We start from the raw sequence: 26,307 nt of genomic DNA, 5'->3' as shown, positions 1-26,307 counted from the left end.
ACTCTTGATGATGGGCACACTGAAGCTCACTGTTAAAAGCTGGAGTTCATCAGGAGACAGCAGGAAAATCTTATCTTTGGGACCAAGACGATGAAACAATGAAAAACCCATGGTTAGCCCTGCTGCCTCACAGCGCCAGGGACCCAGGTTCAATTGCAGCCTCGGGCAACTGTCTGTATGGAGTTTGCACGTTCTCCCCGTGTCTGCGTGGGTTTCCTCCGGGTGCTCCGGTTTCCTCCCACAGTCCAAAGATGTGCAGGTTAGGGTGAATTGGCCATGCTAAATTGCCCACAGTGTTCAGGGATGTGCAGGCTAGGTGCATTAGTTAGAGGTAAATATAGGGTAAGGGCCATGGGTCTGGGTGAGTTACTCTTCCGAAGGTCGGTGTGGACTTGTTGGGCCAAATTGCCTGTTTCCACATTGTGGGAATTCTATGGATTCTCACAGAGACAGGCAATGAGCTTGCCAACAAACTGGAAGAAAGCATTCCGTGTCTTTCCAAAACGAGGTAAAGGAACTTAGAGGCTATCGGGCACCAGGATGCTCCAATGTATTTGAAGGGATGAAACATAAACAGCAAGGTAAAACCTCGAGCTGACATTTCCACATTTGTGAGATGTTGAGGCTGAGAGGAAGGCTGAAACATTGAGGAGAAATCAAAGTGAATTCCAGAACACTGTGGCACACTTGGTTTGATTCCAGAAAGTAAAAATGAATGAACTCTCTCTCCTGACCTATTTGGGAAAATGCACTGATATCCAAGCTCTCCTACTCCCAGGGAGGTTTACTGGAATAATAGCAGGAATGAGTGGATTGCTGTTTGAGGAAAGCCCAAACTGGCTAGGGCTGTATCTTCTGGAGTTTAGAAGAGTCAGAGGGGATGGAATTAAACCCTAGAAATCCCGAGAGGACTTGACCAGGTGGATATGGAAAGGAGATTTCCTTCTGTGGGAGAAGCAAGAACGAGGCAGCAGAGTTTAAAAATAAAAAGGGTGCCCATTTAAAACAGAGATGAGGAAATGTTTCCTCGTTCAGACATTCTTTGGAATTCCCTTCCTCAAAAGGCAGTGGATGCGGAATCTTTCAATTTTTTTAAGGCAGAGGGAGGGAGATTCTTGATTCCTAAGGGGCTGAAAGAATATTGGGGAAATGCAGGAATGAGGTTAAAATAAGAGCAGCCATGATCTCATTGAATGGGGAAGCAGGGTCAAAATGCTGAGTGGCCTGATATTGCTCCTTGTTTGCATCTTATGGATGCTGAGAAACAGCAACTTAGGTCCCGGATGTGACAGGGATGGACCATGGTCAGATCGAAACAGGAAAGGGACAGACCAGGGTAACATCAGGTGACATGAACCACACTGACACCATGATAGTCTGGAGGAAACAATCAACGCTGGGTCTCTGTCAAACCACCCTGTGGCATTCCTGAAGAAGGGCTAATGCCCGAAACGTCGATTCTCCTGTTCCCTAGATGCTGCCTGACCTGCTGCGCTTTTCCAGCAACACATTTCCATCCCATCAAACACTCCCCAGGTCAGGAACAGTAAATGGTTAGACACAGAATAAAACTCCCTCTACACTGTCCATCAAACTCTCCCAGGACAGGGACACTACAGGGTTAGATTCAGACTAAAACTCACTCAATACTGTCCCCCATCAAACACTCCCAGGACAGGAGTAGCATGAGGTTAGATTCCCTCATCCACGATAGTTTCATTTCCTTTTGTTGATGATTTTCTCAGTCACATGAGCTGCAATGTCAGCAGAGGCCGCCATGGGTCATTTGACTGGGCTGTTTCACAATACAGTCAGCTGATATGAGTCAGCACAGCGTGAGTTAATACAAGAGCAGGAAGCAAAAGCAGAAATATCAGAGCAAAGGGTCAACGAGACAGGGTAAGCGCTGCGGTGTGTGGGCTGTGGGGGGACAGCGTGGAAGGGAGAGAGGCAGATACAGATGGAGAGGACAGCTAGAGGCGATACGGGCGGGGAAGGGGAGATCTGCAACGAGGGAGAGCAGTAGTGTATGTTCGGACACAGAGAGAACGAGTGAAATACAGGGAATAGCAGAGAGAGAGAGAGTTAGATGAAGGGAGGGGAGGCCAAGGATACAGACGGGAAGAGAGTCAGAATAAATGTGTAAATAAGAGGGAGAGAAAATGGAGAAAGGCAGAGGGAGGAGAGCAACAGGGTAAGACACGGCGTAGAGTAGGAATAATTATGGGACTGCAGGCAGGGAGGGAGAGGGAGAGGGAATGTCACGCCTTCCTTTCCACTTCTGAACATCGAATCTTCCACTTAGAGGGACAGAGGAGGGAGCATGGAGAGAGAGCACGATAGAGGGAGATGGTTATTAATGGACAGAAGGATATCAGAAGGTGGGATGGGGGTGAGGGAAGGGCCTGACTGTTGCCTTGATCCTATAAGTCTCCACTTCCCGAGAATGTGACTCTCCAACAGAACAAATAACTTCTGCATGTTGCTGGGGAGATGTAGCAAGAGCCAATCCCAAGGGGGTTTGCTGCTCTTTACGGCCAGGCCAGAGGATGTTACTGAGTGGCTGCAGGAGATGCTGAAGGTGCAGGGAGGACAGCCAGAGGGCATGGTTCACGTTGGTATCGATGACCTAATTAAAGGGAGAATGAGATTGTGTAAGCAAAGTACGTACTACAAGGAAGACACACACCTTAAAGTGACATAATCTCAGGATTATTCCTGATGCTGTATACTACGGAGATCAGGAATAGTGGAATAGACTGAATGCATGACTGGAGGGATGATGTAAGGATTTAGATTTGAGGCATTGGGAACAGTTCTAGGGAAAATGGGGCTTGTTCAAAGTGTACTGAAGCAAAGTCTTCCAGGGACTTTGCTGAGATTGTGGGGGAGGGTTTAAAGGGTGGAAGGGTGACAGGGACCTGAGAGATGATGAGTGTAAAGGGAACAGAGCGAAATGAAAACTGTTGAGACCAAAACGTTTTATAGTTTTGAGGGGTCTCCTTCTCTGAGGGTTGAGAGACTTTTTGGAATTCCTTGCCACAGATATCTATAGGGGGCAGAGTCCTTGTGTATATTTAAGGCTGAGAGAAATTCTTGATCAAGGGTTAATGTGTGAAAGTGAGCTATGATTCTATTGATGGAGGAACAGGCTTGGGGGACAGAATGGCCACCTCCTGTTCCTTCTGGTCACATGGTCCTATAGATGGATAGCACTTGGGGCTGAAGATAACAAAAGATGTGGAGAAAAAGCTGACCCAGGCTGTTGGATAATCAGCCAGGATTGTAATGAATGGTGGAGTGGGCTTGAGGGACTGAATAGCCTACTCCTACCCCCTATTTCCTGTGTTGCGGTGAGAGATAGAAAGTAGGAAACGAAACAACAAGGCAAAGGAAACCAGAGCTAACAGAAACTAAGGCTGGAGTAGAAAACGCCTGAAAGAGAAATAGAAAGATACACTATCTGAAAGCAGTGTATTTGCAATAAAGGAGATGAAAGAGAACAGTATCAATGGTTGTAAACTCCCTTCCACCTTCCTCCTCCCTCACCCTCCTCCTGCTCCCCCTCCATGTGTCTTGCCTCCCCCGTGACACCCTCCCCTCCCCTCCCCTCCCCTCACTTTCTCTTCCCTCCCTGTTTCTATTTTCCACACTCACTCTGTATGACAGACACTCTTAATCTCTCATTTTTTCTTAGTTGCTGGTTTGAAGATTGAGTTGAGGATGATGTTGGCCTTTGCCTCATTCCTCTGTGTTTCCATGGTGATGGCCAGCCCATTTCCAGATTATGGGCCCCTGTCCCAGAATATGGTGAACTTTATCAACAAACTGAACACAACCTGGCAGGTTGGTGACTGTGACTGAGAGTGGCAGGGTCACAGAATGGGGGGTGGGGGTGGGTGGGGCTCAGATCTAACCATGTTCTTGTTTTTCAGGCTGGTCACAATTTCCAGAATGTACCTTTGAGTTACGTGAAGCAATTGTGTGGAACTTTCCTCAATGGACCCAAACTGCCCTTAAGGTGAGGGGCAACAAATGGACCTGGGGGAGGGGACAGTCTCCAGGGGCAGGGACATGGAAACAGAATAGGGTTAGTATGGGGTCACGGTTGGGTTCAGTATGCAGCCAGGACAAGGGTCAGAGTTGGGGTTTTTTTGAGGATGAGAATTTTCTTGTTTATTCTTCCACCTTGCTCTGGAGCTGGGCAGTGAATCCATCCCACGGAAAACCAAGGTCAGACCAATAGGTCCTGAGGTGCCTGGTGTGACATCCATGTCAAATACCAATCCCACCAACCATTCAGCTACCCTGTCTAGTGCTATCACAGCCTTCCTGTTTTACAACAGCACCAAATACTCTAGCTGTTGCAAAATTAACTTGTTACACAACTCCAACATTGTCTCCCTGCTCTTGAACTCTGACTCAGCAAATAAAGGTGAGCATTCGCACTAAGCCTTCTGAACCACTTTATCCACTTGTCTCACTACCTTAAAGGGACTGGTTGGCATTTGCACTAAGCCTCTGAGGATACAAAAAGCTCAATAATAGCCATATGTACAAAGGAGAGAGAAACTTGGGGATAATATGTATAAATGGGGTCTGATGGCGAGTTTTGAGAAGATTTGTAGCTCAGGTTGAGATTCTGGATGTAGGTTTGCTCACTGAGCTGAAAGGCTCATCTTTAGACGTTTCGTCACCATACTAGGTAACCTCTTCAGTGAATTCGAAGGCTCACTGAAAATGTTACCTAGTACAGTAACAAAACGTCTAAAAATGTACCTTCCAGCTCAGCGAGCAAACCTACATCCACAAATGGATGTCTTTCTGATTGATTGATTGATTGATTGATTGATTGATTGGCTGGCTGTGAAGATTGGAGTCTCTCAAGGGTCTGTGCTGGGACCTCCATTATTTACAATTTACAATGACTTTGAAGGGGAGTTTTTTCACAAATGAGACCAAGACAAGTTGGAAAGGATGTTGTGAGGAAGACATAGGTTGAATGAGTGAACAAAACTGAAATGGAGGATAATGTGGGAAAATGTGAAGTTCTTGTCTTTGGCAGGAAGAATGAAAATGTGGAATATTAGCAAAATGGAGAACGACTGCAGTATTTCATGGTGGAAGCAGGAGGGATTTAGGTTTTCAGGTGCATGACCCATAGAAAAGATCGTATTCAGGTTCAATGCAAAATTCAAGAAAGCTAATGGCATGCAGCCCTTTATTGCAAGAAGAATTAAACATAAAAACAGATATTATGCACTAGCTGTACAGATCACATCTTGAGTATTGTGTACAGTTTGTTTTCTTGTTTAATAAAGGATGTAAATGCATTGGAGACAGTTCCAAGAGGTTTACTGGATTGATAACTGAAATAAGTGAGGAAAGGTTGGACAGACTGGGCTTGTTTCCACCAGAGAGGAGGAGAGTGATGGGCGTCTAGACTGAAGTGTATATGATCCTGAATGATCTTGACAAGGTGGAAGTGGGAAGGATGTTTCCAGTTGTGGGTCAGTGTAGAACTCGGGGGAACTGTTTTAGGTGGCCCTTTCAGACAAAGATGAGGAAAATCTTTTTCTCTCTCGGAAGGTTATTCAACTTTTGGAATACTTGGCCGTGGAAGCTAGGTGATTGAATATTTTTAAGTTGGACAGATCCTTATTAGGAAAAGATGGAGTTATCAGGACAAATGAGAATCTGGAATTCGAAATACAAACAGATCCTCTGTGATTTAATTGAATGACAGAACAGGCTCAAGGGGTAAAATGGTGCTTTTTTGTCTGTTTGTATTTTTGTATGTGCTGGGTTTTGTATGTAAACACCCCATTTCAGAGGAAGTTGCAGAGTTGGGTCTTTCATAAGTCAAAGAAAATAAAATTAAAACCTGAAACAGTCCCACAACCCACACTGCTTCGACAAACCTTATGGATTCCGTGTCAATTGGATCTTTGAATCCGAATGATCATTCCTTTGGATAAGGCTGTCATGGGAGATGGAATCAAGGCAGATACAAATCTGCCATGATCTCATTGAGCAGTGCTGAACAGGCTAGAGATCACATTTCAAATGGATCACTTCACTTTCTGTTATTTTTCTCTCATTCTGACAAGTGTGCATGAAATGTTTTGCAACACAGCACAAGATAGACATTGCTTAATCAATTTTCACTTCTGTGACAGATCTCAGAAGTTCACTGCTTTGAACCTACCAGTAAACTTTGACTCTCGGGAACAGTGGCCAAACTGTCCTACCATCAAGGAGATCCGTGACCAGGGATCATGTGGATCATGCTGGGTAAGGAAAGCGTTATGTAGATAGCTGTCCCATTTCCCTTTATGCAATTTATCCAGTCATGATCTCCCTAAAGATCAATTTTATTTTATTCCTCATGGGATGTGGGTGTCACTGGCTCAGCCCAGCATTTATTTTCTGTCCCTGATTGTCCCTTGAGAAGGTGGGGCTGAGCTGCTGTGTTCAACTGCTGTAAGTAGACCCACAATATGGTGAGTGAGTAAGGACTAGGATTTTGATTCAGTAACACTGAAATAATAATGACACATTTCTAAGACAGATAATGACTAATAACTGTTAGGGAGAAAGGAATCACTACACTGCCTGCTGAGAGAAAAAAAATCACTGGTCAAAACTTTATAGTTACAGCTTTCACTGTAATAAATTAACAAAAGCCGTAATTCAAAGCATTAATAAATGAAGGATATTTCAAATGTGAATTTCATTTCAATTAGCTAATACATCAATGTTATACCTCCCATAGTTAAATCCCTTTTTATTCTTACACATGTGGGTTCTTGCAATCGCAGTCTTTCCAACACAGCCTTCATTTTGTAGGGTCTTTCACTCCTAATTCAACTGACTTGGCTTTTCATTGCACATCCAGCAAACCTATTCCATCCAAAGTGTTCAGACACGGTTACCACTATAATTCACATGTTAATGAACACACTCTTGAAGCACAAGCATGATGGCACAGAATCCCCAGGGACCTCCATTAAACTGTCCAGCCAACAGCAGCACTGGGTATTGCCCAATACAAAACCCCTTGTAAAACAGTCGTTGTCAGACACTTGTGTGGTTTAAATGTTAATTGCCACCTTTCAGCCTAATCCTGGATATTGTGCAGGTTTTGCTGCATTTAGACATGAACTGCTTCAGTATTCGAGGAATTACAAATGGCATTGGCTAGTGTGCAATCCCTACTTCTGACATTATGGTGATCGGAAGGTCATTGATGAAGCAGCTGAAGATGGTTGGGCCAAGGACCTCGGAAGTCCTGGAGCTGAGATGACTGACCTTTAACATCAAAATTTCTCTCTGTCCGATATGATTCCAACCAGTGCAATCTTACCCCAATTTGCAGTGATTCCAGTTTTGTTCAGACTCTTTGCCACGCTCAATTAAAATGTAGCCTTGATGGCAAGGACTATCACTCTGGAATTCAGCCCTTCTGTCCATGTTTGACCCAAGGCTGTAATGAGGTCAGGAGCTGAATGGCCCTGGGGGAACCCAAACTGGGCGTCACTGAGCAGGTTATTGCTGAGCAGGTGCTGCTTGATAGCGCTGTTACTGACACCTTCCATCACTTTACTGAGGATGGAGAGTAGACTGATGGGGTGGGAATTGGCCAGATCAGATTTGTCCTGCTTGCTTGATTTGATTTTAGTATTGTCATATGTACTAAGACAATGAACAGTATTGTTTGCATGATCACCAGACAAATCATACCTTACATAGTGGGCGGCACGGTGGCACAGTGGTTAGCACTGCTGCCTCACAGCGCCAGAGACCCGGGTTCAATTCCCGCCTCAGGCGACTCACTGTGTGGAGTTTGCACGTTCTCCCCGTGTCTGCGTGGGTTTCCTCCGGGTGCTCCGGTTTCCTCCCACAGTCCAAGAATGTGCAGGTCAGGTGAATTGGCCATGCTAAATTCCCCGTAGTGTTAGGTAAGGGGTAAATGTAGGAGAATGGGTGGGTTGCGCTTCGGTAGGTCGGTGTGGACTTGTTGGGCTGAAGGGCCTGTTTCCACACTAAGTAATCTAATCTAATAAATATATTAGAGTAATAGAACAAAATGCAGAATATAGTGTTACACCTACAGAGAGTGCAGAGAAAGATCAGCTGTCATATGCGAGAGGTCTGTTCCAAAGTCTGAAAACAGTCTCCTTGAATCTGTTGGTACGTGTTTTCAAAAGTTTGTATCTTCTGATGGAAGAGAGTATGAGGCTAAGCAATTTTGGCAAGTCCGTAAAGACTCTTCCCAATTTTTATAGCAGTACCATAGAAAGCAGCCTATCACAGCGGGGTATAGCAATGACTGTTCCCAAGACCACCAGAAACTGCAGAGAGGCATGAACACAACCCAGTACATTAGGCAAAGCAACCTTCCACACATTAACTTTAACTGAGTGTGGCAAAGAGTCTGAACAAAACTGGTATGAGAGGGTGGGTCTTTGACTATGTTGGTTGCTTTCCTAGGGCAGCAGGAAGTATATGGAGTTAATGTGTGGAAGGTTGCTTTGCCTGATGTACTGGGTTGTGTTCATGACTCTCTGCAGTTTCTGGTGGTCTTGGGAATGGTCATTGATTAGATTTTAGATTACATTACAGTGTGGAAACAGGCCCTTCGGCCCAACAAGTCCACACCGACCCGCCGAAGCGAAACCCACCCATACCCCTACATTTACCCCTTACCTAACACTACGGGCAATTTAGCATGGCCAATTCACCTGACCCTGCACATCTTTTGGACTGTGGGAGGAAACCAGAGCACCCGGAGGAAACCCACGCAGACACAGGGAGAATGTGCAAACTCCACACAGTCAGTCGCCTGAGGCGGGAATTGAACGCGGGTCTCAGGCGCTGTGAGGCAGCAGTGCTAACCACTGTGCCACCGTGCCGCCCATTGCTATACCACGCTGTGATAGGCTGCTTTCTATGATACTGCTATAAAAATTGGGAAGTCTTTACAGACTTGCCAAAATTGCTTAGCCTCCTGAGGAAGTCATGGTGATGGAGTGCTTCCTTGAGTGTAGCTGATGTGGATGGACCAGGATAGGTTGGTGATATTTACTCTTAGGAATTGAAGCTCTCGAACACCCACCTCAGCATCATTTTTATGTACAGGACATACCTCGGCAATTTTCCACATTGTCGGATAACTGCCAGTGCCAATGTTGCAGCTGTACTGGAACAGCTTGGCTAAAGGGATGCCAAATTCTGGAGCACAGGTCTTCAGTATTATTGGAATATTATCAAGGCCCATAGTCTTTGTAATAGCCAGTGCCTTCCACTATGTTGTGATATCATGTGGAGTGAATTGAATTGGCTGAAGACTGGTATCTGTGATGCTGGGGGTCATGGAGGTGATCGAGCTGAATGATGAATTTGACACTTCTGGCTGAAGAACACCATGTGCTTCAACCTCCTCTTTTCTATTACTGCGTTGGGCTCTTCCATCATTGAAGTTGGGGATATTCGTGGAGCTGCCCCCACCTCCTTGGAGTAGTTTAATTGTCCACCACCATTCACAACTTGATGTGGCAGGATTGCAGAGCTTATTTGGATCATTGTGGGATTGCTTTGCTCTGTCTATCACTTGTCTGTTTTGAGGAAGAATTTTTGTGAGTTGAGTCTTTTGATCTTTGTCACAGAGCTGTGGGAGTAGAGTCCTGTTTATATTTAATGCTGAGATACATAGATTCGTGATCAATTGAGGAGTCAAGGGTTTGGGGGTTAGGGAAAGGGTAGGAAAATGGATGTTCGGAATGTCAGACCAGTCATGAACCTAATTGAATGGCAGAGCACACAAGATCTACTCCTGTTCCTACTTCCTGTGGTTATCCAAATACTGTCCTGTAATACTGCCAAATCCTCTTGCTTTGTAAGCTGACATTTGCCGGTAGAAACTCTCCCCACCCACCCACTCCCTCAAATTAGTTGAAATCTCACTCACTCACTCACTCACTCACTCACTCACTCACTCACTCACTCACTCACTCACTCACTCACTCACTCACTCACTCACTCACTCACTCACTCACTCACTCACTCACTCACTCACTCACTCACTCACTCACTCACTCACTCACTCACTCACTCACTCACTCACTCACTCACTCACTCACTCACTCACTCACTCACTCACTCACGTTATGCAATGCACTATAACCACATTCCTATTTCCTGTCCCACGTGAAGGCACTGTGAGCTCTCTGCCTTTATTCCTGATGAAGGGCTTTTGCCCGAAACGTCGATTTTGCCTGTCCTCGGATGCTGCCTGAATTGCTGTGCTCTTCCAGCACCACTGATCCAGAAGGGTACTGTAGTCCGTTTGTTCCACACTATCCTGCTGTAAGAACCTTTGTAACTGCTGGACAATTACAGGGACAGAGGCTCCTCAAGCATTTCCCCCTGGGTTCCCATTCTTACCTCAACTCGTCTCCCTGATCACAGACTAAAATTAAATTTGACTGAGTTAGTCTGAAGGGTTTGATTGCCTCCTGGAGTAAACCGTACATACAATGTGATGCAGTGGTTCAGTTCCCACTCCAGGGTTTAGAAGTACCAGAGTTCATGGTAATCAGCAGGACGTTTCTTGAACCTAATTGACCTGAAGCCATAAGACTTCATGGGGGTCCAGAGTCTATTTTGAGGACTCCCAGGGAACTCCCTCCTGACTATACCACTGCCGCCACTACTGGGTCTGTCCTGCACATGTTCTTGTTCAGTTATTTCATCAACAATGTCACCTTGGGAAGGGGTACTCTGAGTCAGAACCCCAGCCTTGCAGCTGACTCCCTCCATGTGACACTCCTCCTGCCCACATTCACTTGTAGCTTGGGTTTTTTTTCTCTGACCTTGGGTCTCTGGTTGAGTTGCTGGAAGCTACGGCTGCTGTTGCTGGTACTGCCCATAATGGACAGCTTCTGGCAACTTCCACCTAGGGCCTTCATCCCAGTTGGCCATCTAATTGCCTGATTCAGAGCTTCCAAAAGGAGGTAATGCAAAGCTCTTTATCAGCATGTGAAGCCCCATCTCCTGAATTAAATAACTTCAAGAAATAACATTAAAATCCATGTGTTGCTGGATCCAGAGGAAATGAGGAGGTGCGGCCCAGTGGTGGTTTTGCAAGACTATTAATCCAGAGAATGGATTAGTGGTGCTGGAAGAGCACAGCAATTCAGGCAGCATCCGAGGACAGGCAAAATCGATGTTTCGGGCAAAAGCCCTTCATCAGGAATAAAGGCAGAGAGCCTGAAGTGTAGAGAGATAAGCTAGAGGAGGGTGGGGGTGGGGAGAGAGTGGCCTAGAGTACAATAGGTCAGTGGGGAAGGAGATGAAGGTGATAGGTCAGGGAGGAGAGGGTGGAGTGGATAGGTGGAAAAGGAGCTGGGCAGGTCGGACAAGTCCGGACAAGACAAGGGGACAGAGTTGAGCTGGAGGTTAGAAACTAGAATGAGGTGGGAGAAGGGGAAATGAGGAAACTGTTGAAGTCCACATTGATGCCCTGGGGTTGAAGTGTTCCGAGGCGGAAGATGAGGCGTTCTTCCTCCAGGCGTCTGGTGGTGAGGGAGCAGCGGTGAAGGAGGCCCAGGACCTCCATATCCTCAGCAGAGTGGGAGGGGGAGTTGAAATGTTGAGCCACGGGGCGATTTGGTTGATTGGTGCGGGTGTCTCGGAGATGTTCCCTAAAGCGCTCTGCTAGGAGGTGCCCAGTCTCCCTGATGTAGAGGAGACCACATCGGGAGCAATGGATACAATAAATGATATTAGTAGATGTGCAGGTAAAACTTTGGATGTGGAAAGCTCCTTTAGGGCCTTGGATAGAGGTGAGGGAGGAGTTGTGGGCGCAGGTTTTACAGTTCCTGCGGTGGCAGGGGAAAGTGCCAGGATGGGAGGGTGGGTTGTAGGGGGGGCGTGGACCTGACCAGGTAGTCACGGAGGGAACGGTCTTTGCGGAAGGCGGAGAGGGGTGGGGAGGGAAATATATCCCTGGTGGTGGGGTCTTTTTGGAGGTGGCAGAAATGTCGGCGGATGATTTGGTTTATGCGAAGGTTGGTAGGGTAGAAGGTGAGCACCAGGGGCGTTCTGTCCTTGTTACGGTTGGAGGGGTGGGGTCTGAGGGCGGAGGTGCGGGATGTGGACGAGATGCGTTGGAGGGCATCTTTAACCACGTGGGAAGGGAAATTGCGGTCTCTAAAGAAGGAGGCCATCTGGTGTGTTCTATGGTGGAACTGGTCCTCCTGGGAGCAGATACGGCGGAGGCGGAGGAATTGGGAATACGGGATGGCATTTTTGCAGGAGGTAGGGTGGGAAGAGGTGTAATCCAGGTAGCTGTGGGAGTCGGTGGGTTTGTAGAAAATGTCAGTGTCAAGTCGGTCGTCACTAATGGAGATGGAGGGGTCCAGGAAGGGAAGGGAGGTGTCAGAGATGGTCCAGATAAATTTAAGGTCAGGGTGGAATGTGTTGGTGAAGTTGATGAATTGCTCAACCTCCTCGCGGGATCACGAGGTGGCGCCAATGCAGTCATCAATGTAGCGGAGGAAGAGGTGGGGAGTGGTGCTGGTGTAATTACGGAAGATCAACTGCTCTACGTAGCCAACAAAGAGACAGGCATAGCTGGGGCCCATACGTGTGCCCATGGCTACCCCTTTGGTCTGGAGGAAGTGGGAGGATTCAAAGGAGAATTGTTAAGGGTGAGGACCAGTTCGGCCAAACGAATGTGTGTCGGTGGAAGGGTGGAAGGGAACGTATGGAGGCTGAAGCCAAACGCCAATGACACCCCGAGCTGGCCTATTACCTGCCCTCGACCTCTTCATTTCCAACTGCCGCCGGGACATTAACCGCCTCAACCTGTCCACCCCCCTCCCCCACTATCAAGCCAGCGGATAAAGGGGGCGCAGTGGTAGTCTGGCGCACTGACCTCTACACCGCTGAAGCCAAACATCAACTCGAGGACACCTCTTCCTACTGCCCCTTTGACCATGACCCCACCCCCCATCACCACACCATCATCTCCCAGACCATACAGAACCGCATCACCTCAGGAGATCTCCCACCCACAGCTTCCAACCTCATAGTCCGGGAACCCCGCACTGCCCGGTTCTACCTCCTTCCCAAGATCCACAAGCCTGACCACCCTGGCCGACCCATTGTCTCAGCATGCTCCTGCCCCACTGAACTCATCTCTACCTACCTCGACACTGTCCTATCCCCCCTAGTCCAGAAACTCCCCACATACGTTCGAGACACCACCCACGCCCTCCACCTCCTCCAAGATTTCCGTTTCCTCGGCCCCCAACGCCTCATCCTCACTATGGATATCCAATCCCTCTACCCCTCCATCCACCATGACCAGGGCCTCCAAGCCCTCTGTTTTTTCCTCTCCCGACGTCCCCCACAGTACCCTTCCACCGCTCTCAGACCCCACCCCTCCAACCGTAACAAGGACAGAACGCCCCTGGTGCTCACCTTCCACCCTACCAACCTTCGCATAAACCAAATCATCCGCCGACATTTCCGCCACCTCCAAACAGACCCCACCACCAGGGATATATTTCCCTCCCCACCCCTTTCCGCCTTCCGCAAAGACCGTTCCCTCCGTGACTACCTGGTCAGGTCCACGCCCCCCCTACGACCCACCCTCCCATCCTGGCACTTTCCCCTGCCACCGCAGGAACTGTAAAACCTGTGCCCACACCTCCTCCCTCACCTCTATCCAAGGCCCTAAAGGAGCCTTCCACATCCATCAAAGTTTTACCTGCACATCCACTAATATCATTTATTGTATCCGTTGCTCCCGATGCAGTCTCCTCTACATCAGGGAGACTGGACGCCTCCTAGCAGAGCGCTTTAGGGAACATCTCCGAGACACCCGCATCAATCAACCAAATCGCCCCGTGGTTCAACATTTCAACTCCCCCTCCCACTCTGCAGAGGATATGGAGGTCCTGGGCCTCCTTCACCGCCGTTCCCTCACCACCAGACGCCTGGAGGAAGAACGCCTCATCTTCCGCCTCGGAACACTTCAACCCCAGGACATCAATGTGGACTTCAACAGTTTCCTCATTTCCCCTTCTCCCACCTCATTCTAGTTTCTAACCTCCAGCTCAACTCTGTCCCCTTGTCTTGTCCGGACTTGTCCGACCTGCCCAGCTCCTTTTCCACCTATCCACTCCACCCTCTCCTCCCTGACCGATCACCTTCATCTCCTCCCCCACTGACCTATTGTACTCTATGCTACTCTATCCCCACCCCCACCCTCCTCTAGCTTACCTCTCCACGCTTCAGGCTCTCTGCCTTTATTCCTGATGAAGGGCTTTTGTCCGAAACGTCGATTTTGCCTGTCCTCGGATGCTGCCTGTATTAATCCAGAGACCCTGGTAATATTTTGAGGACCTGGGTTTGAATTCTGGTGTAGCTGATGGTGGAATTTAAATTCAATAAATATCTGGAATTTGGGATCTTGTGATGACCGTGAATCCACTGTTTGATTTTTGGGGGAAAAACCCATCTGGATCACTGATTCCCTTTCGGGAAGGAATCTGCCATCCTTACCTGGTCTGGCTGACATGTGACTCCAGACCCACAGCAACGTGGGTGACCCTTAACTGCCCTCTGGGCAATTCGTGATGAGTAATAAATACTGTCCTGGCCAGAGATTCCCACATCTTGTGGAGGAACAAGCTATTGGTCAGCGAGTACACTGGCTGATAGATAAACGAGAGTTGTGTGGGCCACAGAGCTTTCAATGGCTTGAGTTTATTTTTTTTTAAATTGTTCAGGAGTGTGGCCTCCTGGGTCAGCATTACTGATAAGTTGCTGACTAGTTGCTCGCTCTTTTCCCTCAGGCCTTTGGTGCAGTGGAGGCAATGTCTGACAGGATTTGTATCCATTCCAAAGGGAAAGTCAACGTGGAGATCTCTGCTGAAGACCTTTTGAGCTGCTGTAAATTTGAATGTGGGAATGGGTAAGTGTTTCTGGGCAATGAGTGACCATCCTTAATGGAGACACAGTACAGTGTGGACATGACAGTCATTTTAACCAGAATAGCTTTCTAGCTGTTGACGGGAATGTGCTGTCATGAAGTTGTAATGCTAACCAGGTGAGTGGAAACCTTTGGATTGCCCACAATTGTACTAACAGGAACAACACAAGTTAGATACAGAGTAAAGTTGCCTCTAACTGTCCCTATCAAGCACTCCCAAGACAGGGACAGCACTGGGTTAGATACAAAGTAAAGCTGCCTCTATGCTTTTAAACTAAAAGTAAAGCTCCCTTGACTCTTTTAACCGAACGTAAAGCTCTCTCTACACTGTCCCAATCAAACACTGCCAAGACTGGGAGTGGGGTCTACTGTTTCCTACAGAAAGTTAAGCTCCCTAATCCCTTTTGAATTGAAAATAAAGCAACCACAACAGTATCCCCATAAAATGCTCCCTGGACAGGAACAGCACAGGGTAAAAACAATGGCTGCAGATGCTGGAAACCAGATTCTGGATCAGTGGTGCTGGAAGAGCACAGCAATTCAGGCAGCATCCGAGGAGCAGCAAAATCGACGTTTCGGGCAAAAGCCCTTCATCAGGAATAAAGGCAGAGAGCCTGAAGCGTGGAGAGATAAGCTCGAGGAGGGTGGGGGTGGGGAGAAAGTAGCATAGAGTACAATGGGTGAGTGGGGGAGGGGATGAAGGTGATAGGTCAGGGAGGAGAGGGTGGAGTGGATAGGTGGAAAAGGAGCTAGGCAGGTCGGACAAGTCCGGACAGGTCAAGGGGACAGTGTGGAGCTGGAAGTTTGGAACTAGGGTGGGGTGGGGGAAGGGGAAATGAGGAAACTGTCGAAGTCCACATTGATGCCCTGGGGTTGAAGTGTTCCAAGGCGGAAGATGAGGCGTTCTTCCTCCAGGCGTCTGGTGGTGAGGGAGCAGCGGTGAAGGAGGCCCAGGACCTCCATGTCCTCGGCAGAGTGGGAGGGGGAGTTGAAATGTTGGGCCACGGGGCGGTTTGGTTGATTGGTGCGGGTGTCCCGGAGATGTTCCCTGAAGCGCTCTGCGAGTAGGCGTCCAGTCTCCCCAATGTAGAGGAGACCGCATCGGGAGCAACGGATACAATAAATGATATTAGTGGATGTGCAGGTAAAACTTTGATGGATGTGCTTCAGGCTCTCTGCCTTTATTCCTGATGAAGGGCTTTTGCCCGAAATGTCGATTTTGCTGCTCGTCGGATGCTGCCTGAATTGCAGGAACAGCACGGGGTTAGATATGGATTAAAGATTGCTTTTAGTTTTTAAAAAAAGTACAGAAAAGCTGCCTTTATTTGAAACCAAAGTAAAATTATACACTGTCCCCATCAAACATTCCCAAAATAACCCGGGGTTAGATACAGTAAATCTCTCTCTACACTGTCCCCATCAAACATTCACAGGACCAGAGGTTTAGATACAGTAAAACTTGTTCTACAATATCCCATCAAACTCTCCACCCTGTGCATGTGAAATAAAGATCTCTCAACCTTTTTTAAACTGAACAATAGGCAGCTTCACCTTTTTTTTCCAAATTGAAAGTAAAGATTTTAAATGCAAAGTAAGGCTCCTGCCACTCTTTTTTTTTTAAACTGAAAATAAGGTTCTCTCTACTCTTTAAAATTAAAAGTAAAACTCCCTCCACAAACATTCCTGGGATAGGTACAGCACAGGGTGAGCTGTGATGTTCAAACTCCCTCAGAAGAGGACTACCTCGGAAATAGGAGTAGGCCACCCGGCCCATCGAGCCTGTTCTGCTATTTAATAAGATCACGGCTGATCTTTTTGTGGACTCAGCTCCATTTACCCACCCGCTCACCATAACCCCTAATTCGTTTACTGTTCTAAAATGTGAATATTTTTGCCTTAAAAACATTCAATGAGATAGCCTCAACTGCTCCATCTGGGCAGGAAATTCCACAGATTCACAAACCCAGAACTTAGAACAATACAGCACAGAACAGGCCCTTCGGCCCACGGTGTTGTGCCGAACATTTGTCCTAGCTTAAGCACCCATCCATGTACCTATCCAATTGCCGCTTAAAGGTCACCAATGATTCTGACTCTGCCACTCCCACAGGCAGCTCATTCCATGCCCCCACCACTCTCTGGGTAAAGAACCCACCCCTGACATCCCCCCCCTATACCTTCCACCCTTCAACTTAAATCTATGTCCCCTGTAACACTCTGTTGTACCCTTTGGTTGAAGTTCCTCCTCAACTCAGTCCTAAACTTGCTGCCCTTATTTTGAGGCTATGCCCCCCTTGTTCTAGTTGCACCCACTGGTGGAAAGATCCTCCCTGCCTCTATATTATTGATTCCCTTCATAATATTATTTATTTTATACAATCCTTCTTCTCTTCCACCCCCACCGCATTGTTTTATATTCCAATGAATATAATCACAGTCTACTAGGTCTCTCCAATTAAGCTAACCCTCCAGTCTGGAATCTGCCCTGGTGAACCTCCTCTGTACCCCCTCTAGTGCCAGAGCACACCTTCTCAGTAAGGAGACCAAAATAGTACTCCAGGTGTGGTCTCACCAGCATCCAATACAGCTTAAGCATAACCTCCCTGTTTTTAAACTCCATTCCTTGAGCTGTGAAGGACAATATTCCCTTCGCTGCCACACTATGGGGTGGCACGGTGGCTCAGTGGTTAGCACTGCCTCACAGCACCAGGGTCCCAGGTTCAATTCCCGCCTCAGGCGACTGACTGTGTGGACTTTGCACATTCTCCCCGTGTCTGCGTGGGTTTCGTCCGGGTGCTCCGGTTTCCTCCCACAGTCCAAAGATGTGCAGGTCAGGTGAATTGGCCATGCTAAATTGCCCGTAGTGTTAGGTGCATTGTCGGAGGGAAATGGGTCTGGGTGGGTTACTCTTCGGAGGGTCGGTGTGGACTGGTTAGGCCGAAGGGCCTGTAGGGAATCTACGTAATCTACACTCGGTCCCCAATTCTAAATCATCCGTGTAAATTCATAGAATGGAATCATAGAATCCCTACACTGTGGATGGAGGCCATTCAGCCCACTGAGTCCATACCGACCTGCCGAAGACCCCCCCTCCATCCACCTAACCTGCACATCTTTGGATCGTGGGAGGAAAGTGGAGCACCCGGAGGAAACCCACTCCGACACAGGCAGAATTTGTAAACTCCACTCAGTCAATCACCTGAGGGTGGAATCGAACTCTGGTCCCTGGTGCTGAGAGGCAGCTGTGCTAACCATTGAGCCACTTGCAAATAATTGTGGTCCCAACACTGATCCCTGAGTCATACTACCAGCCACTGATTGATTGCCAACTAGAAAAACACCCATTTATCCCCATTGTTCAGCTTTCTGTTAGTTAACTCCAATTCCATCCATGTTAATACATTACCCGTTACGCGATACACCTTTATCTTATGCAGCAGCCTTTTGTGCATCTCCTTGTCGAATACCTTCTGGAAATCCAGATACACCACATCCACCTGTTGTCCACTGATCATAATGTCCTTAAAGAATTCCAGTAAATACATTAAACATGACCTACCTTTCATGAACATGTGCTGCATCTGCCCGGTGGGACAATTTATTTCCAGGTGTCTCTGTTTTTGTTCCTTGATGATTTGAATCTATTACTTTCCCCACTACAGAAGTTAACCTAATAGGCCCATAGTGACCTGCCATTTGTCTACCTCCTAGGTCCTCACCTGCCATAGCCTGTTATCAATTATTGGCATGTTATTTGTGTCTTTCACTGTGAAGACTGGCACAAAATATCTGTTCAATGCCTCGGCCAGTTCCTCATTTCCCAGTATTAAATCACCCCCCTTCCAATCCTCGAAAGGATTAATGTTTACCTGAACTGCTCCTACTCGTTTTATATCTTTGTAGAAACTTTTGCTGTTTTTATATTCGGAGCAAGTTTACTCTCATAGTCCATCTTAACTTTATAGTTTCTATTGTAGCTTTCTGTCAGTCTTTTAAAGATTTCCCAATCCCCTAGTTTCCCACTAATCTTTGCTATTTGTGCATTAGTTTTCAATTTGATGCCCTCCTTTATTTCCTTAGTTATCCAGTCCTTTTGGAGACTAAGTTTCGCCTTCACACTGAGAACACCCTCACTCGTGTTGTGTGGCACTATCACCGTGCTAAATGGGACAGACTTCAAACAGACCTAGCAACTCAAGACTGGGCATCCATGAGCAGCACCAGGAATACCTGAAAATGAGGTGTCAATTTGGTGAAGCCACCAAACAGGACTGTCTGTGCTAAACAGCATAAGCAGCAAGTGATAGACAGAGCTAACAGAATCCACAACCAATGGATCAGATCTAAGCTCTGCAGTCTGCCACATCCAGTCGTGAATTAACAACTCACTGGACAAGGAGGCTCCACAAATATCCCCATCCTCAATGATGGAAGAGCCCAGCACATCAGGGCAAAAAAATAAGGCTGAAACTTTCGCAGCAATCTTCAGCCAGAAGTGCCGAGTGGGTGATCCATCCTGGCCTCCTCCAGTGGTCCCCAGCATCACAGATACCAGTCTTCAGCCAGTTTGATTAATTTGTGTCATTTTCAGGAAATGGTTGGAGGCACTGGATACTGCAAAGACTATGGGCCCTGACAACCTTCCGGCAATACCACTGAAGATGTGTGCTCCACAATGTGCTGCCTCCTAGCCAAGCTGTTCTAATACAGTTATACTGGCATTTAACCAACAGTGGGAAATTGTTCGGATACGTCCTGCACGTAAAATGTAGGACAAATCCAACCTGGCCAATTCCTGCTCCATCAGTCTACTCTCCATCCTCAGTAAAGTGATGGATAGTGTCAGTAACAGAGTTATCAAGCAGCACCTGCTCAGCAATAACCTGCTCAGTGACACCCAGTTTGGGTTCCCCCGGGGCCACTCAGCTCCTGACTTCCATTACAGCCTTGGGTCAAACATGGACAAAAGAGCTGAATTCCTGAGGGCAGGGGAGAGGGACAGCCTTTGACTGCGTTCAACTGAATGTGGCATCAAGGAGCCTGAGTTAAACTAGAATCAATGTGTATCAGGAGGTGGGGGGGGGCACACTTTCCAGTGGTCAGAATCATACCTTGCACAGGAAGGTGGTTGTCGGGGATCAGTCATCTCTGCTCTAAGACATCTCTGAGGAGTTCCTTGGGATAGTGTCCTAAGCCCAACCATCTTCTATCCATTGGAGGTCAGATGTTAGGATGTTTGCCAATGATTGATTGTACACTTTTCAGCACCATTCCCACTGCTGCAAACTGAAGCAGTTCAAGTTCAAATGAACAAAATCTGCACAATATCCAGGCTTGGACTGAAAAGTGACAAGTCACATTTTGTGAAGCCTATGACCATCAAGAAGAGACAATCTAACCACTGCTCCTTGACATTCAATGGTGTTACCATCATTGAATGCTCTACTATCAACATCTGGGGAATTACCATTGACAAGAAACTCCTCTGCACTCCTCATATTAACATTGGCTATGAACGCAGATCAGAGGTGAAGAATACTGCAGCAAGTAACTCCCCTCCAAACTCCCCAAAGCCTGTCCCATTATCTCCAGGAATGAGTCAGGATTGTGATGGAATATTCCCCAATTCCCACCCCCACCCCCTCCCCCTCCCCAGCTCGAGTGCAGTTCCAACAACAATAGATGAAGGAAGGGCTGTAGATGTCATATACATGAACTTTAGTAAGGCGTTTGATAAGGTTCCCCGTAGTAGGCTAATGGAGAAGGTGAAGTCACATGGTGTGCAGGGTGTTCTAGCTAGGTGGATAAAGAACTGGTTGAGCACAGAAGACAGTAGTAGTTGAAGGGAGTTTCTCAAAATGGAGAAAGGTGACCAGTGGTCTTCCACAGTGATCAGTGCTGGGGCCATATATATAGAGAGAGAGAGATCTGGAAGAGGGCATTGTTGGTATGATCAGCAAGTTTGCAGATGACACGAAGATTGGTGGAGTAGCAGAAAGTCTAAGGGACTGTCAGAGAATACAGGAGAATATAGATAGACTGGAGAGTTGGGTGGAAAGTGGCAGATGGATTTCAATCCAGACAAATGTTCAGTGATGCATTTAGGCAAGTCTAATTCTACAGCGAATTATATAATGAATGGAAGAGCCTTGGGAAAAGTTGATGAGCAGAGAGATCTGGGAGTGCAGGTCCATTGTACCCTGAAGGTTGCTGCACAGGTGGATAGAGTGGTCAAGAAGGCATATAGTATGCTTGCCTTCATCGGACGGGGTATTGAGTATAAGAGCTGGCAAGTCATGTCAAAATTGTACTAGACATTGGTTCGGCCGCATTTAAAATACTGTGTACAGTTCTGGTCGCCACATTACCAAAAGGATGTGGACATTTTGGAGAGGCTGCAGAAGATTTACAAGGATGTTGCCTGGTATGGAAGGTGCTAGCTATGAAGAGAGGTTGAGTAGGTTAGGATTGTTTTCATTCGAAAAAAGGAGATTGAGGGGGGGACCTGATTGAGGTTTACAAAATCATGAAGGGTACAGACAGGGTGGATAGAGATAAGCGTTTTCACAGGGTGAAGGATTCAGTAACGAGACGTCACGCTTTCAAGGTGAGAGGTGAAAGGATTAAGGGGTATACACGTGGCAACTACTTTACATAGAGGGTGGGCATCTGGAACGCGTTGCCAGCAGAGGTGGTAGAGACAGGCACATTAGATTCATTTAAGATGCGTCTGGACAGATGCATGAGTAGGTGGGGAGCAGAGGGATACAGATGCTTAGGAATTGGACGACCGGTTTTGACAGTAGATTTAGATTGCCTCAGGCTTGGAGGGCCAAAGAGCCTGTTCCTGGGCTGTAAAGTTTCTTTATTCTAACACTCGAAGCTTGACATCATCAAGGACTAAGTGTACTTGATTGGCACTGCATCCACAAACAACCACTCCCTCCATCACCAACACTCAGCAGCAGTGTGTACTATCTCCAGCATGTGTGCAGAGCCTCAGATAGCACCTTTCAAACCCACAACTCCTTCCATCTAGCAGGACAAGTGTAGCAAGATACATGGAAATACCACCATCTGCACATTTTCCCTCCAAGCCCCACACCATGCTGACTTGGCAATATACTACTGTTCCTTCACTATCGTTGGATCAAAATCTTGAATTCCCTCTCTGGCATTGTGGGTTGACCCACAACAGGTGAACTGCAATAGTTCAAGAAGGCAGCTCACCACCACCTTCTCAAGGGCAACTAGGGACAGGCAATAAATGCTAAATTAAAAAAATTCCAGGATTTGCAGTAGTTGTTTTATGGAAACAGGTCATTCAGCCCAATTTGATGTAAGCTTTCCAGCAAGTTGAATAGTTTTCTTTAGTTGTCTATCTTTGCCCAGTAAGAAGAGAATTAAGAGTGTCATATCAGAGCCTTACACCCCAGAGAAGTGGAGAGAAACCAGTAAGAGAGTCCACCCATCATGCCTCAAATTCATATCTCCTGTTCTCAGGGTCAGTTCACTCCCCTAACTCTGCAATCTCTATATAACACAGCAGTATTTTGGGTGGATATATTGAAGTGGTTCATCCCAGGCCAATTTACTTCCTCACTGATTCGAGGTCTAAATGTTGTGATGTCATTAAGTAATAAAGATTGACAATCTACACCAATCAAAAACAACCACCTATTTTCCAGCACTTGGTCCTTAGGATGCCTTGGTACGCAAGGCTAAGTGTATAATTAAATACTTCAATGTGATGAGAGTTTCTCCCTCCACCATGCTGACAGGCACCGAGAACCAGATTCCCATTATGTTGTGTTTAAAAACCTCCTGTCCCTTACATGTTTAATGTCCTTCACCCTCATCATCTGCAACTCCTCTGGCACCTTTTCCTTTGTGCATCTCATCTTGATTCCACCCTTGTTTCTCCTTTTAAAACTATGGATGTATTGACGCCACTTTGATTCCGGCTTTTCAAAAGGCAACACCAAATCTGCCTTTCGAGGTCAATTAAAGGGCATCAAATATTGATTTTTGCTAATGACACACATCCTATGAACAAATAAATCCAGTGTTTATTTTTGCAAATTTTCTCCCCATCATCACGGCTTTTCTCCCTCAGCCCTGCACTGAGTGAATTCTCATCCTTGGTGATTTCCATCATGTTTTCACCTGTCCGTTCACTGCCTCTTATTGTCTTTTTTCACGCTTTATATAAGTTTGCTGTTTTTGTGCACTTCTGTCATGTCAGAAGGCCTTCTGTCTGGCCCTGAAATTCTCTCCCAATTCAAGTTTTAACTGACTGACTGGCAATCCTGGACTTGCCAGTTTTTGTTCCTCTGTCCAACCCACACCCTTAGCTCCACCTTTTGACAGTTACCTCAAACTTGGTTGTGTCCTAATGTCTCATGTCTTTGTTTTTTAACACTTCTTCTGTGAAGCACCTTTAAGATATTTTACGAAAGTGTTTGCTGACATCAACTATCTGATGAAGAATTCTGACTGCACAAGCTCACCTGATTTTTGTCAGTGCATATTCATAATACAAACCAGATTTTTTAAATATTAAATTAACTCAAGATTTTCTTTTTTAAAGTTTTAAGGGTTATTAGGTTCTTATCATTCTTTATTTCTGAGATTTCATTGCTACTGTGCATGCTTCTGGAAGTCAGCAAACAGTCGTGTTTTACTAACTGACTAAAGACTTAATAGCTATCTAGGTTTGTTCACTACATTTACATAAATTGTATGACTCTTTGATCTTTTAATATAAATTCTGTGTGCGATGTATTCCCTCACTAGCTGCCTGAGGAAGGAATGGGGCCTCCGAAAGTATGTAGTTTCAAATAAACCTGATGGATTATAACCCAATGTCGTGTGATTTTTGACTTTATGCCATGAACAGTGTAAAATATCAATGTAAACACAAACTCTTGTTACCTAAATTTGGTTTACTCTTCCCCAGTTGTAATGGTGGCTATCCGTCTGGAGCTTGGGAATTCTGGACTGAAGATGGTCTAGTGTCAGGAGGACTTTACCATTCAAATGTAGGTCAGTACCTGGGCCTGCATTTATTGCCCATATCTAATTATTTTTTGAACTGAGCAACTTGTTAGGGCTACTTCAGAGGGCAGTTAAGAATCCGTATGGGTCTGGAGTGGCACCAAGGCCAGATCTGGTAAGAACAGGCAAGGCTATGGGTCAACTGCCAGAAAGTGGGACTAGATTTGGATTTAGTACAGAATTAATAGTCTGAAGGGCCTCTTCTGTACTGTATGATTCTATGATTGCAGATTTCTTTCTCTCAACAACATTAGTGAACCAGATGGTTTTTATAACAAGCCAACTGTTTTTATACAAAATTCCAGATTAAGTTTAGGCAATGGGTGTGTTGCTTAATCATGGATCAATATCTGTGGCTGGGTGTGGATCACTGTCTGAGGGGAGGCGTTGGGTAGTTTTTAAGAGTTAAGACATTAATTAGTAGCTGGGGTTATCTGCAGGTCATTGTGTCAAGTTTCTGTGGCGAGATCAGTATGGAGGTTTGAGGATGGGTGAAGGTCTGGATGAAAGCTCCTGGTTTTCAATGTTGATTTCCACCCTCTCTCTAGGTTGCCGTCCATACTCGATCCCCCCCTGTGAACACCACGTTAATGGCTCTCGTCCAAAATGTACTGGAGAGATTGAAACTCCCAAATGCTCTAAGCGATGTGAGGCCGGTTACACCCCAGAGTACAGTAGTGACAAACACTACGGTAAGTAAAGACAGAACAGGCACAGAAACAGCAGCTATACCAGGATAAGTACCTCACTGGCTGTAGTTTGTATGTGTTCATTATGGAGGGGTGTCTGCTAAGAGATTAGGTTAATTAAGCATTCTCTCTTTGCTAGGTCTTAATTCATATGGCGTCAGTTCAGATGTCACTGAGATTATGACAGAAATCTACAAGAATGGGCCGGTGGAGGCTGCCCTCATAGTCTATGCTGACTTCCTGCACTACAAATCAGGTAGGACCTTGCCTCAATACTCAATATTATACAGTCAGAGTCACACAGCACAGAAACAGACCCTTTGTCCTGGCAATAGCCTTGCAAATCTTTTCTGCAACCTAATAACATCCGATAGAAGGGCAACCAGAATTGAATGCAGTATTCTAAAAGTGGCCTCATCAATGTCCTGTACAGCTACGTGACATCCTAATTCTGATCAATGAAGGCAAGCATTCCAAATGGCTTCACCACACTGTCTACCTTCAACTCCATTTTCAGGAACTATGCATCTGTAACCCTCTGTCTCTTTGTTCAGTGATACTCCCCAGGGCATTACCATTAATTGTATAAGTCCTGCCTTGACTTTCCTCACCAAAATGCTTACCACCTTTATCTAATATAAACTCCACCTGCCACTCTTCGGCCCATTGGATCAAGGTCCCATTGGGTTTTGGAATAATCTTCTTCACTGTTCACTACACCACCTATTTTGGGTAAAGAGAAAGTAACCGATGCTCTGGTTGGACCTCCTTATAAGCTGAATTACATCAGTTATACCACGGGCTGTGGCCTTGTTCTGTACTTTACTTCATTGCTAATGTATGTTTCCAGGAGTTTACCAACATGTGGCTGGGGAGTCAATGGGTGGTCACGCTATCAAGATCTTGGGTTGGGGCGTGGAGAATGGAACTCCCTACTGGTTAGTTGCCAACTCCTGGAACACAGACTGGGGCGATAATGGTGAGTGAACTTTAAAGGATGGTGGGGAGACCCCTCCACGTCAAGAGTCAATTTTGCCTGATACTTCCTTCATTCATTCTAAACCCACTTTAATCAATGATTCTGTTGTGCAGGTTTCTTCAAAATCTTGCGTGGCAGCAATGAGTGTGGAATCGAATCAGAGATTGTGGCTGGAATTCCTCGGGATATGTAAAGAACGAGTACCAATGAGGTGATAAATCCAGTGGTGAGGTTCCAAGCCCTGCACACAATCCGTCAGTAATATACTGGGAGGTTGCACAGGACTCCCATGGAGTGCTCGGCACCAATACCTGATAAAGTGAACGTGCACAGTCCTCAGAGTATCGACACCTAACGCACAAAATCTCATTTCAATCATGTGCAACATTCTTGATTTAACAAGCTTTCTTTAATCTGTCACAGTAACCAGCTGTTGGCTGTGAGAATCTCTCATGTAACACTTGCTTCTTTCACCCTTTGTCTCCCCTGATCAGATGATGATACTTTTGGAAGCATGGAAAACTGTTATTACACTAACACACTACTTTCCACAAGCTGAAAATAAATTTTATCTGAAA

The 26,307-nt window shown here is 46.4% G+C and overlaps 1 protein-coding gene across 1 annotated transcript; it reads left to right on the top strand.

Moving 5' to 3' along the window:
* The first annotated feature begins 1,775 nt into the window (after positions 1-1,775).
* On the top strand, positions 1,776-26,307 carry ctsba (cathepsin Ba). Its single transcript, XM_043695208.2, has 10 exons — positions 1,776-1,899; positions 3,698-3,846; positions 3,936-4,021; positions 6,180-6,294; positions 14,868-14,986; positions 23,964-24,049; positions 24,610-24,753; positions 24,890-25,006; positions 25,601-25,729; positions 25,843-26,307. The coding sequence occupies exons 2-10, from the start codon at positions 3,724-3,726 to the stop codon at positions 25,920-25,922; spliced, it is 999 nt and encodes a 332-aa protein (XP_043551143.1). The 5' UTR covers positions 1,776-1,899; positions 3,698-3,723; the 3' UTR covers positions 25,923-26,307.

Source organism: Chiloscyllium plagiosum, unplaced genomic scaffold (genome assembly GCF_037043375.1).
Source record: "Chiloscyllium plagiosum isolate Xiang-an unplaced genomic scaffold, Cpla_swu_hap1 HiC_scaffold_10, whole genome shotgun sequence".
Taxonomy (NCBI): Eukaryota; Metazoa; Chordata; class Chondrichthyes; order Orectolobiformes; family Hemiscylliidae; genus Chiloscyllium; species Chiloscyllium plagiosum.
Note: the sequence above shows the minus strand (reverse complement) of the source record. Positions and strands in the feature narration are given on the sequence as shown.